This window comes from Pediculus humanus, genomic scaffold, assembly GCF_000006295.1.
Source record: "Pediculus humanus corporis 1103172107399 genomic scaffold, whole genome shotgun sequence".
NCBI lineage: Eukaryota > Metazoa > Arthropoda > Insecta > Psocodea > Pediculidae > Pediculus > Pediculus humanus.
Window position 1 is genome coordinate 158,756 of NW_002987024.1, and position 11,970 is coordinate 170,725.

Genomic DNA, 11,970 nt, shown 5'->3' on the forward strand with positions numbered 1-11,970 from the left:
CTTTGGCTTCTACTATTGGTGTTTTTTCAAATAGAAATAAAAACATGATTGGTATTATCCCTGGTAAAATAATAAAAATAATTAGAATAAAAACTTTTAAAATTAAAAAATTATTATTATCAGAGAAATTCCCTTTTCCAATACCTTTATGTTTTCACCCAATCTGATGCTATGGTCGTTTTCCTTTTGTCATTTAAAATGCTTTCCTTGGCATGTTTTTTTTTCTTTTTTACATTTAAATCAACAACCTGCCTGTTAGATAAATCTTTGACGTGTATTAAATGATTATTATTGCCCAAAAACGTAGAATTACTAATTTTCTCTTCGTTTTCTTTTTCTTTCAATTTAATCCAAGTATCACCCAATGCTTTTGCAAAATGGTCATCAACTGCAAAAACAAAATGTTTTAATTACTGAACTTAAAAACTTATTTAAAATTTAAAAAAAAAAAAAATATATATATATACATACCAGTTAAACCTATTGATTCTGATTCAGAATTTTCTGATTTATTTAATTCTTTGCAATCTTTGGAAAATATGCTTGAATATTCTTTACCAAGAGACCGCCTAAAATGTTCATCTATGGCAGGATCACTCACATCCTCTGAAAAATAACATCAACATTAAGTAAAACACAATAGCTTTAATTATGAGTAATTAAAAAATAATAATAATAATAAAAGTAATTTAAAAATTGAATATGAAGAAAATTTAAATTTAAAATTATTGCATTTTTCATTAACTTTACTTAAAAGGTAATATTAATGTTGATGTTGTATTTGAAGACACATAAAAATCATTATACCTGTTGGGGTAGACTTGGATATTAACTCGGAATCACAAGAATTTGTCAAATTTTTTGCACTTGAATAGGCCGCACACACAGTTTGAATCACAGAAGGTCTTGACATTTTATTCTGTATTGACTGGTCATAGGAAGGAGGTGGTTTTAAGTTGCTATTCCGTGTAGAAAAATCTAAGGGAGCATCAACTACCTTATGATTTATAATTTGCCGCCTTTCTCGCCTCCATTTTGCACAAGGCATTTCTTTTGTTGAATAAGACCTTGATTCATCTGGAAAATTTAATTTTAATTATCCACATATGACTTAAATTCATTTCGATTTAATATTATTTGAAAATGAATAAAAAAAAATTTAATCAAATATTTTTTTGTAAAACTTTCGAAGATGATTCGTAAAAATTCAGACAAAAGATAAAAGCTTACCATAAGTAGGAGGACTGACCATGGTGGCTGCTCTGGATAGAACATCTAAAGGTGACTCTTCTGTATCCATTGGTTTCTTTTCTAAAATAAATGTAAATAAAATAATAAAATAAATAGCAGTTTACACCGAAAAAAAATTTTGAAGTAAGAAGCTTTATGTATTTTTAGTAAATATCGTAATATAAGTATTACATAATATTATGTAAAAGTAATAATATAAAGTTAAATTATGTACATAATAATTTATAGTAATATCTGTATTTTAATATAGATTTAAATTTATATTTTATTAAAAATTAAATAATTAATTAAATTAAACTGTTTTACTACTAAGTAAAAAATTTTTATTTATTTATTTTTATTCTGTATATAAATACGAATTGAAAGCAAAGAACAATGCAATTTAAAATCAAAACAAATTTTAAAAAGGTATTTAAAAAATTTTTTTTTTTTTTTGCAAATTAAAAAAATGCATAATCAAAACATAAGTATAAAAATATTATTGTTAAAAATACCTTATATATAGCACACTGAATTCCAATACAATTCTACATCACACTTATAAAGTCCTCATTTCAAGGAATTTAATGTAGTATAATGAATATGACTGTACTATGAAGTTCTTTTGTTATCTAAAAAACAAAAATTTTTTAAATAAAATGCTGTAAAAACTAAAATGTATATAAAATTCACAAAAACAGTATAGTCTAGATATATATATATATATATTATTTTAATCTAGGAAAAATTAATATAGGAGAATATTTAATAAAAATATTTTAAAATATAATTTTTTAAAATAAGTACGATAAAAATTCGACTCGTAAACATGCAATACTAAAAAAGAAAGAAATGTAAAAAATACATTCTTAGTATTTCACTTAATTTATTTTAAAATCAATTTTATTAACTTTTTATGTACTTACATATAATTTCCTTTTTAATTTTTAAAACTCTCAAAAAGTGTCTTTAAACTTCCAACATTTTTTTAATAATAAATAAATATTTTTGGAAATTTTCTCCGAGTTTAAACATTTGAGAATACAAATTTCATAGCAGAAAACACCTAAAATTTAAAAGCTTCAATTTTATAATTTGAATTAAGTAAAAGATAAAATGTTCAATTATTAGTACACAAAAACTCAAATTCCTTCAGTTCCAACAAAAGAATAAAATAAAGCTTAACTTTCATAATTTTGTGTACTAAAATTTTAGGAGGGTTGCACAGAAAACTCAAATTTGTTTACAATAATTATATTATTATTATAGTTTTTAAAATGTATAAATGATTTTTCTATTATACTAAGTTTATTGTATTGATAAATAAGAAAATTACAAACTGGTTTGAACTGATAGCAGCAAGAGCTAGGTGTTTTCAGTTAAACAATAAAACCTACTTTGTACTCAACTTCCGAAAAATTTTTTATTTAAATACTGTAATAACACACTAAAGGTTTGAAACTCAAAACCAAATTCCTTGAGCACCACGCGCATGAGGGTATGACCCACCCGTGATATTGATTTTTGTCAAACAATAAATTTTTTACGTAATAACAAAGTGTTTTTATTTATTACTTATCCTTACCTGGAGTAAAAGTAATTTCTAAAACGAATTATAATAACGACTGCAAGCAAATTTATTCCAAATTTATCAGATTCTTCAGCATTTTGCAGGCTTGTACACTTGACAATTTGCCCAACGACATTTCGGAATGTTTGGAATCTAAGGAATGTTTTTGATAAACCTGGCGGAAAACTCGTCAACTATTCCTTTACCATTGAAATATTTTGCAGTCACTATCAATCAGTTAGTCTCTTTAAACAATTACCGGTCAAGGATATACGAGTATTTTATTCCAAAAAACCAAAAAAAAAAAACAAAAAACAAATTAAATTTAAGAAAAAAAAATTTATATATATTAAATCATATTAAAATAACATAAAGGAATATTTTATTAAACATTATAATATGTTTTAAATTCACTTTCATCTTGACCTACATACCACATATTTTTTTAAGTATTCGAAATTAATAAACTTTTTTAAATTACTACCATCAATTTATTAAATTAATAATTTTTTTTTCAAATATTATTACCAGATTTTATATTTATTATACTGTTAGTAATTTTAACCACTTAGTTTTTTTATTTTATTTTTAATATTGCTCATTTGATTTATCATTTCATGATTTGAAATAAGACACTAAAATCCAATAAGTTACTGAAATTTTACTTTTTGATTTTTTTTTTTTTTTTTGATGTTATTGTAAATACAAAAAAAAAAAAATGAAATGATAAGGATTGATGTTATTGAACTTGAAAGCAAATAGCATAAATATGTTAATCTCATCCAAAAATTACGTCGAAATACCTTATTTAATTTTAAATTAAAATTAAGTCTTTTACGTAAATAAAATTCATTTTACAAAAATTTTTACTTAAAAAACAAAAAAAAGTTGTGAAACTTTTAAAAATTTAAATAGTTTTTACAAACTCAATTTTAAATTTAAATACTTGTAATTTTTTTTAAATTTATTCATTTATATGAAATCTGTTTTCAACAAAAATAAATAAATCAATTTTAGAAAAAAAATATTTACTATCACATTATTTAAATTAAAATTTATTTGGTAGTAATTTGTAAACCATTAAAAATTAAAATATGATTGAAGTGTTAATATAAAAAGAAAATGCTTCAGTTATTAATAAATTAAAAAATAAAACAAAAAATTAATTTTAAAATTATTTCATTAAATATAATTTATATTTAATATATTTATTTTAAATGAAGTAACATAAATTACGCATTTAAAACAAATGTTTGTATTTAAAAAAGTAATAATTTATAAGAGGAAAAATTAATAAAGATAACATATATCAAAACATAAAGACCGTTATGTTAGGATAGCCAACTTTAGAAAACATGGTTCCTTAAAGTAATACTATTACTTTATTAATTGTTGAGTTGGCATTTAGCAAGCAAGTAGCAAAATGTAAATTTCGTGTGAGATATTGTGAATGCTCAAACAAATGTATCAAACTCAATTTTGATAAAAGTTATAAAATGTTATAGAATGACGTCAAAAGATTTATATAGCAAGGTAGTAAAAATTTGAAATTATTTATATTATACTCGTACTTTTCAGCGTTTAATGTTATTATTATTATTTATTTTTTTTTTTTATATATACTACTGATCGATACACTTTTACTTTAACATACTTTCGGTTATCATTTATTTTGTATTTAATGATAGCTGTCACATGCTGGCCGCAAAAAATTTTTTAACATTTTAAAAAAAGATAAATTATATTTATTAAAAAAATTTTTATATTTTCGGCCTTTGATTACATATTACAAATTTTCTGAGCAAATAATAATTAGAAAAAAAAAATTAAAATTTTTTTCCGTTTGTTTACTAATTAAAAAATAAATCTATTCTATCTTGATTTTATTAACAATATATTATTTATGTTATTATTAATTGCCGTTTATTTTATTAATATTATATTACTTATTCACTATTTAGCCAAAAAAAAAAAAAACTTCATTTGTTTAAAAAGATTTTTGATATACACAAAAAAAATTTTATTTAAGTAAATTGATTCATTAATAAACTCATTTGATTCATATTACTGATTCAAAAATTTATCATTGAATGCATTCACATACATATTATATTTTCAGATTATAATTTAAATTAGTAACAATTTAAAGGAAATCCTTTTAGATACTCTTTTCTTTTTATAGAAAAAAATTAATAAAAAAAAATTATAAATTTTTATATTTTTTTAGTTATACATGTAATTTTTTAACATTTAAATTTAAAAAAGGTTTATAGGATTATTTCAAGTAGAAATCATAATTGTGTTTGTAATTGTTTTATTGTTTTAAGTCTTTTCTTTTGTTATTTTAATTTTTATTGTGTAAGCATTAAAAAGAAAAGTGATATTTACTGTTTGAAATATTATAAATTTTCAATGAAACTTGTATATTTATCTTGAATGAAATATTTTTTTCTTTAGGGTTCGCAAGTTTGGGTTTCACACCCAACTTTGGTATGGGAACCTGCAGAAATAACATCGGATTACAATAATAACGAATTGGAAATTGAGTTTGAAGATGGTAGAAAAAAAATAATTAAAATAGAATCAGAAAACAGTCTTCCACCTCTAAGGAATCCTGAAATTCTCATAGGAGAAAATGACTTAACGGCTTTAAGTTACTTACATGAACCTGCAGTTTTACATAACTTAAAATATAGATTTTGCTCCTTATATACAATTTACACCTATTGTGGTTGGTAAATTTAAGAAAAATTAACATAAATTTTAAGAGATTTTTTTTTTTTTTTTATAAGTAACACTAACTGTGTGTAATTTTCTTGTGCAGCACTTAAACTGACTTTTTTCAGGTATAGTTTTAGTTGCCATTAATCCATATGATGAACTTCAAATTTATGACAACGACACCATTTTGACTTATCGTGGCAAAAGTCAGGGTGATTTGGATCCCCATATTTTTGCTGTAGCAGAAGAAGCTTATGCCAAACTTGAAAGGTAATTAGAAATTAGAAAAGTTTGCTTAAAAATGATACTTATGCACTGAAACATTTTTGCTTCCAAAAAAAAATGTCTGTGTTAAGTTTGGGTTTTGGTCTGAATTTTGTGGCTTAATCGAAATTTTTATAAATTCTAACCCAGCAATTAATTATTATTATTATTATTATCAAGCTATTAATATATGAATTCACTATAAAATATCCTTCACATTTGCAACATAATTTATATATTTAACATTAGGGAAGGAAAAAATCAATCAATTATCGTTTCTGGTGAATCCGGCGCTGGAAAAACGGTTTCCGCTAAATATGCAATGCGATATTTTGCTACCGTGGGAGGTTCATCGGAAGAGACGCAAGTTGAGAAAAAAGTATTATCTTCCAGTCCTATAATGGAGGTTAGTATATGAAACCCCTAATACTATGTAAAAATTCAAAAAATTTCAAATTACAAATAATATTTAACAATATTCAAATCGTTACTTGAATTTACTAAGAAAAGGTCAATAATTAAGTTATCATTCTTTTATCATTAGTATACTAACAAAGTCATAAATTATTGTAAAATTATATTAGTTTTGAATTTTTTAGATTATATCAATGCAGGCTTAATTCCAAATTTTCATAATCATAGTTATTAATTAATAAGTTTAAATTTTTTTCTAGGTATCACATAGTCGCTTATTCAAAACTTGGTAAGATTTTTTCGAAGTGTGAACATGTCTGATATAAATTAACTTTGGTGGCATTTTTCATTTGTTTGAAACTAAATATAATACACATACTCTTTTTATTTGCTTTTAACAATTTATTTTTATAAAAGATTGTTACTAACGACAAAACATTTAATTATTATTTTTATTTACAGAATATTGCAGGAAAAAAAATATAAACCATTAAACTACTTTGATTCTAATTTTAAAAAAAATTTTTTTTTTTTTTTTTCATAGGCAATTGGAAATGCTAAAACAACTCGAAATGACAATTCATCAAGATTTGGAAAATTTATAGAAATTAGATTTAATAAAAATTTTCATATTGTCGGTGCTTCAATGAGAACTTATTTATTAGAAAAGAGTCGAGTGGTTTTTCAAGCTCCTTCAGAAAGAAACTATCATATATTTTATCAGTTGTGTTCAGCTCGTGATAAGCTACCCTACTTACATTTAGGTTTGAATATCATTACAATTTTTGACTTTTTCAAAATTTTCATTGTTTTATGACGTAAAAAATCAAATTTTAATTGCAGATCACGAAGATAAATTTTTGTACTTAAATCAGGGAAAAAGTTCAACTATCGAAGGGGTAAATGATTATAATTTATTTGAAGAAACTCTACAAGCCTTAAATATATTGGGATTTAATAGGTCCGACCAAGAAAATATGTTTAAAATATTGGCGGCAATACTACATCTAGGTAATGTTATCATAAATAAGGAAGATGAAGGAAGTAGCATAAAGGTAATTTAAAAAGTTTTTTTTTTTTTTAATTAGAAAAGCAGTATGCTTTGGGGGGGGAGGGAGGGGAAAACTAAAAATATCTAAAGTTAATTTACAATCCTTAATTTTTTCAAATTATTGTTATTACTTTATTGTTGATTTCAGGTAGATGATCCTCATTTGAAAATATTTTGTAATTTACTTGAATTAAATTCGGATCAAATGAGGCAATGGCTGTGCCAGCGAAAAATAACGTCTATGAGAGAAGTTTTCAATAAGCCAATGTCGATACACGAGGTGAATTTACATTTTCGTTTATTATTTAACATGAAAAAAATTTAATAGAAATATTAAAGTTGCATATTAATATTTTGTAGTCGACATCAGCCAAAGAAGCTTTATCGAAACACATGTATGCTCAACTTTTTGATTGGATCGTCACGGTTATAAATAATGCTTTGGAAAATTCGAGAGACAAAACTGATCACAAAATAATCGGAGTTCTCGATATATACGGATTTGAAACATTTGAAATTAATAGTTTTGAACAATTTTGTATAAATTATGCAAATGAAAAATTACAACAGCAATTCAATCAGGTAAATAATTTTCCACGTTTGTTATACTGTGCTGCAATTTCATATGTCAAAAAAAAAGATAATTTATTTATTTATAACTTGACTTTTTTTTTTTTTTTTCACTGTTAGCATGTTTTTAAGTTGGAACAAGAAGAATATTTAAAAGAGGAAATTGAATGGAAATTTATAGATTTTTATGATAATCAACCATGTATAGATTTAATAGAGAGTAAACTCGGTGTTTTAGATTTACTCGACGAAGAATGCAGAGTTAGTAATGCTCAAAAATTAATTCTAAATTACTTTTATTTACTACTTCCATATTACTTATCATTAGTAAAATTTTTGTACATACTCACTTTCAGATGCCAAAGGGCAGCGATTTCAGCTGGGCTGAAAAATTGTATAAAGCATGTATCAAGTACAAACACTTTTCGAAACCCAGATTCGGGGCTTCATCATTCATTGTTCAACATTTTGCCGACTCCGTTGAATATCAAGTTGATGGCTTCCTGGATAAAAATAGAGATTCTGTTATTGAAGAGCAAATCAATGTGCTTAAAATGTCTCGGGTATTGCTCCTATTTTTAAATAAATTTATTTGTAACATGAGTAGTGTTATGTAAATTTAAAAAAAATTACTTTTTCCAGAATGAAAGCGTTAAAAAACTATTTGGTAAAGATGAAAATGAGACGCCGCAGGGACGTGTCAAAATAACTCCTTCAAAACCTGTAATGGAAAAATCAAAGCATAAAAAGACTGTGGGATCTCAGTTTCGAGATAATTTAAACTTGCTCATGACAACTCTTAACGCTACCACTCCGCATTATGTGCGTTGCATAAAACCAAACGATTTTAAAAAAGCTTTCGATTACAATCCTCAAAGAGCCGTTCAACAACTGAGAGCGTGTGGAGTCCTTGAAACTGTGAGAATAAGCGCTGCAGGATTTCCTTCCAGGTATTCGAACGAAGTATAGTAGATAAAAAAAAATTAACGGTTTCGGTCATTGTGATAAAAACGTGTTTATTTTTTAGGTGGTTATACAATGACTTCTTCGCCAGGTACCGAGTTTTATGTAAATTTAAAGATATAAACAGATCGGACATGAAAGCCACGTGTAGTAAAATTTTACTAAATTACATTACGGTAAGTTATGCTTATACGATTAACAAAATACATAATATACATTTTTTTAAAAATATGATTGACAAAAAAAAAAAAAAATTTACTTTCTAGGAACCAGATAAATATCAATTTGGAAAAACAAAAATATTTTTCCGAGCTGGACAAGTTGCTTTTTTGGAAAAACTGAGAGCTGAAAAACTCAAAGAATATTGCATCATAATACAAAAACAAATCAGAGCTTTTATTCAGAGAAAAAAATATTTGAGAATAAAACATTGCATTTTTCATTTACAAAGATACATTCGTGGATATTTGGCTAGAAAGTAATTCATTTAAAAATTTTACCTTTTATTTTATCCTTACGCGATTGTTTAAATTCTCTCTTTTTTCGACATTTTTTTTTTTTTTTTTTTTTTTTTAGGCATGCATTATTCCTGAAACAAACAAAAGCTGCTACAACCATGCAGAGATACGTAAGAGGATGGATTGCTCGAAATCAATATGTATACCTGAGAAATATAATTATTGGAATTCAAACACACATAAAAGGATATATTGCAAGGAAGAAGTATAAGGAAATGTATTACAATAAAAAGGTTTTTATAAATATTCATAATTTACTTAAACGAAAATAATTTTGCAATTATCATGTCATATCGAAAAGGTTATAAATTCGAATTTGAACTTGAAATGATTTTTTTTGTTTTGCGTAGGCGATTATTATTCAACGACACGTGAGAGGATTTCTCGCTCGTAAAAAGTATAAAAAAGATCTCAATCGCATCATTATTTGTCAAAATGCCGTTCGAAGATTTTTTGCCAAAAAGAAATTGAAAGAACTCAAAAAGGAAGCAAGATCCGTCGAACACGTTAAAAAATTAAATAAAGGATTAGAAAATAAAATTATATCACTCCAGCAAAAAATTGGGGAACTGGTAAGAAAATAAATAATATTTTCGATAAAAACAAAAAAAAAAAAATTATTAAAATTTTTTTTTTTTTACATTTTGATTTAGGCAAAAGAAAATAATGTACTTAAAACGTTTCAAAACGAATGTAACGAACTCCGTGTTAAATTGGACGCTTTGAAAAACGTTGAAAATGAAATGAAAAAAGCCATGAATCATTTGAACGAAAAGGAAAAAATAATAAATAATTTGAATGAGAAAATAATACAAGAGCAAAATGAAAAAATGGACGCTTTGGAAGATGCGAATAAGATAAAAGAAACGTTGAACAAATTTATGGATCAAAATAAAAATTTAAAAGCCGAATTGGATTCCATAAACGAAAAAATAAAGAAAAATCAATTCGGCGTTGAAGGTATGATGATGATACGGAAATGATTAAACCGGAAATGTTGTAAAAAATTAAAAATATCAATTTAATCGCTAAATTATTATATTTTAGAAAATATAAAAGCCAGGATAGAGCAAGAAAAAACGATTCTTATTCACGAACACGAGCAAGATTTGGAAAATTATCAAAAATTGTTGAAAGAATACAGTTCGTTGGAACAGAAAAATGAACATTTGGAAAATCTTATTGAAAAATTGACTTCCGGTCATTCGAGATCACCGAGCGAAGCAAGTTCATTACATTCTAGTCGGACATCGACCGAAGTTGAAAACGATGTAATTAGAACCTTAATTCATTTTTAAAAAAAAAAATTTCGATTTTTTCCAAACGATAACAACAAATAATTTGTAATTTTTAGGATTTCGGATACTCATCTAATAAATCGACAATTTCTCGAAAAGACGATTTTGACACACTGGAAAAAGATCGTTCGATTTCGGAGTACAACACGATGAGATTAAACAATCAAACGAAAGAGGTTCCGGATATCGATGTAGGTTTAGTTTTAAAATTACAACAAAAATTAAAAGACGTCGAAAACGAAAGAGATAAATTATTTCTCAAAGTTGAAAGTTTGGAAAAGGAAGATAGTCCCACGGAAGAAAGACAAAGAACGATGGATTCCATTAGGGTAATTATCATGTATGAAAAATCATGCGTTCCAGAGAAAAAATTTATACATTCAAGTATTGAAATTTTTTAAAGTGATTTGACTTGTTTTCAAATTTTTGATTTTTTTTTTTTTAAATTTTTAAATTTTTAATTAATAACAGTTTTTGTTTTGGAAAAAAAAAAAAAAAAAAAAAAAAAATATTTTGAATTGATTTTAATAAATTGAAAAATATAATTTACATGAAAAAAAAAAAAGGGAAAAATTTTAACATAAAAAAAAAAAAAAATATTATTGGATTTGTTCCCGTTTTTTTTTTTTTAAAAAGTAATTTTATCAAAAAAAATTTTTTTTTTTTTTGTTACAAAAATATTTTTTAAGGCCGCCCCAAAATTTTAGTAAAATAAATTTAAAAGGAAAAAAACCCCTTTAAGTATTAGGTTTTTGTTAAATTTTTTATAAAAAAATTTGATCAAATTTGACTTATTTATTATTTATGTAAATAAGTAAAAAGGTTACCTGTGATTTTTTATATAAGTACATATTTATATACACGATAATATTATTTAAATAAAATTTATTACAGCTTGAAAATTTAGAAATTGAAAATGAAAAACTTAAAAGTGATTTAACAGTACTTAGAGAATCTTTGGCAATGGGTGATCCAGGGACTAAAGAATTACTCAATCAATTTAGGGCCTCTGAAAAGGAATTAGGTAATGGCACTAGTTAATACTTATAATAATTAAAGATTAGTTTAAAAAAAAAAAAATTTAACGACATTATTAAAATTTAGATCGGAGGCGAGATGAAATAGTTCAACTTCGTACGGTATTGGCCACGCAAACCAAAGGTTTGAAAAATATAGCAAAAATAAATTACGGAAGTTCGAATGATGTTAATTTAGATGTGATTAATGAAGATGGAGAATTGATAATGGCTTTTGAAACTCAAAAGGGAATAATAAGGTAAATAATTAGATTCTTGTCTCTTTGTTTGACATTGCAATAATTATAATTTTATCATAAAACAATTTCAGGCAATTGGAAGAGGAATTGCAACT

At 24.6% G+C, this 11,970-nt stretch overlaps 2 protein-coding genes across 2 annotated transcripts in view; one reads left to right on the forward strand and one right to left on the reverse strand.

The window, feature by feature from the left end:
* Positions 1–146: 146 nt before the first annotated feature.
* Phum_PHUM047280 (uncharacterized protein) lies at positions 147–1,300 on the reverse strand (the record flags this gene model as incomplete). The annotated part of the gene is made up of 4 exons (XM_002423241.1): positions 147–388; positions 481–606; positions 808–1,077; positions 1,231–1,300. 4 exons carry the CDS (start codon positions 1,298–1,300, stop codon positions 147–149), a joined length of 708 nt encoding a protein of 235 aa, XP_002423286.1.
* A 3,006-nt stretch (positions 1,301–4,306) lies between these two features.
* Phum_PHUM047290 (myosin-5A, putative) overlaps positions 4,307–11,970 on the forward strand; it is a gene marked incomplete at both ends in the record, with an annotated part of 9,748 nt that continues 2,084 nt past the window's right edge. Inside the window, 20 exons of the mRNA XM_002423242.1 lie at positions 4,307–4,333; positions 5,258–5,531; positions 5,647–5,791; positions 6,035–6,191; positions 6,744–6,963; positions 7,043–7,215; positions 7,399–7,530; positions 7,611–7,832; positions 7,941–8,081; positions 8,177–8,383; positions 8,463–8,770; positions 8,848–8,959; positions 9,050–9,261; positions 9,360–9,534; positions 9,652–9,873; positions 9,955–10,261; positions 10,349–10,572; positions 10,656–10,928; positions 11,494–11,623; positions 11,704–11,875. Coding sequence (XP_002423287.1) covers positions 4,307–4,333; positions 5,258–5,531; positions 5,647–5,791; positions 6,035–6,191; positions 6,744–6,963; positions 7,043–7,215; positions 7,399–7,530; positions 7,611–7,832; positions 7,941–8,081; positions 8,177–8,383; positions 8,463–8,770; positions 8,848–8,959; positions 9,050–9,261; positions 9,360–9,534; positions 9,652–9,873; positions 9,955–10,261; positions 10,349–10,572; positions 10,656–10,928; positions 11,494–11,623; positions 11,704–11,875 — 3,833 coding nt within the window. The remainder of the gene's footprint in view (positions 4,334–5,257; positions 5,532–5,646; positions 5,792–6,034; positions 6,192–6,743; positions 6,964–7,042; positions 7,216–7,398; positions 7,531–7,610; positions 7,833–7,940; positions 8,082–8,176; positions 8,384–8,462; positions 8,771–8,847; positions 8,960–9,049; positions 9,262–9,359; positions 9,535–9,651; positions 9,874–9,954; positions 10,262–10,348; positions 10,573–10,655; positions 10,929–11,493; positions 11,624–11,703; positions 11,876–11,970) is intronic.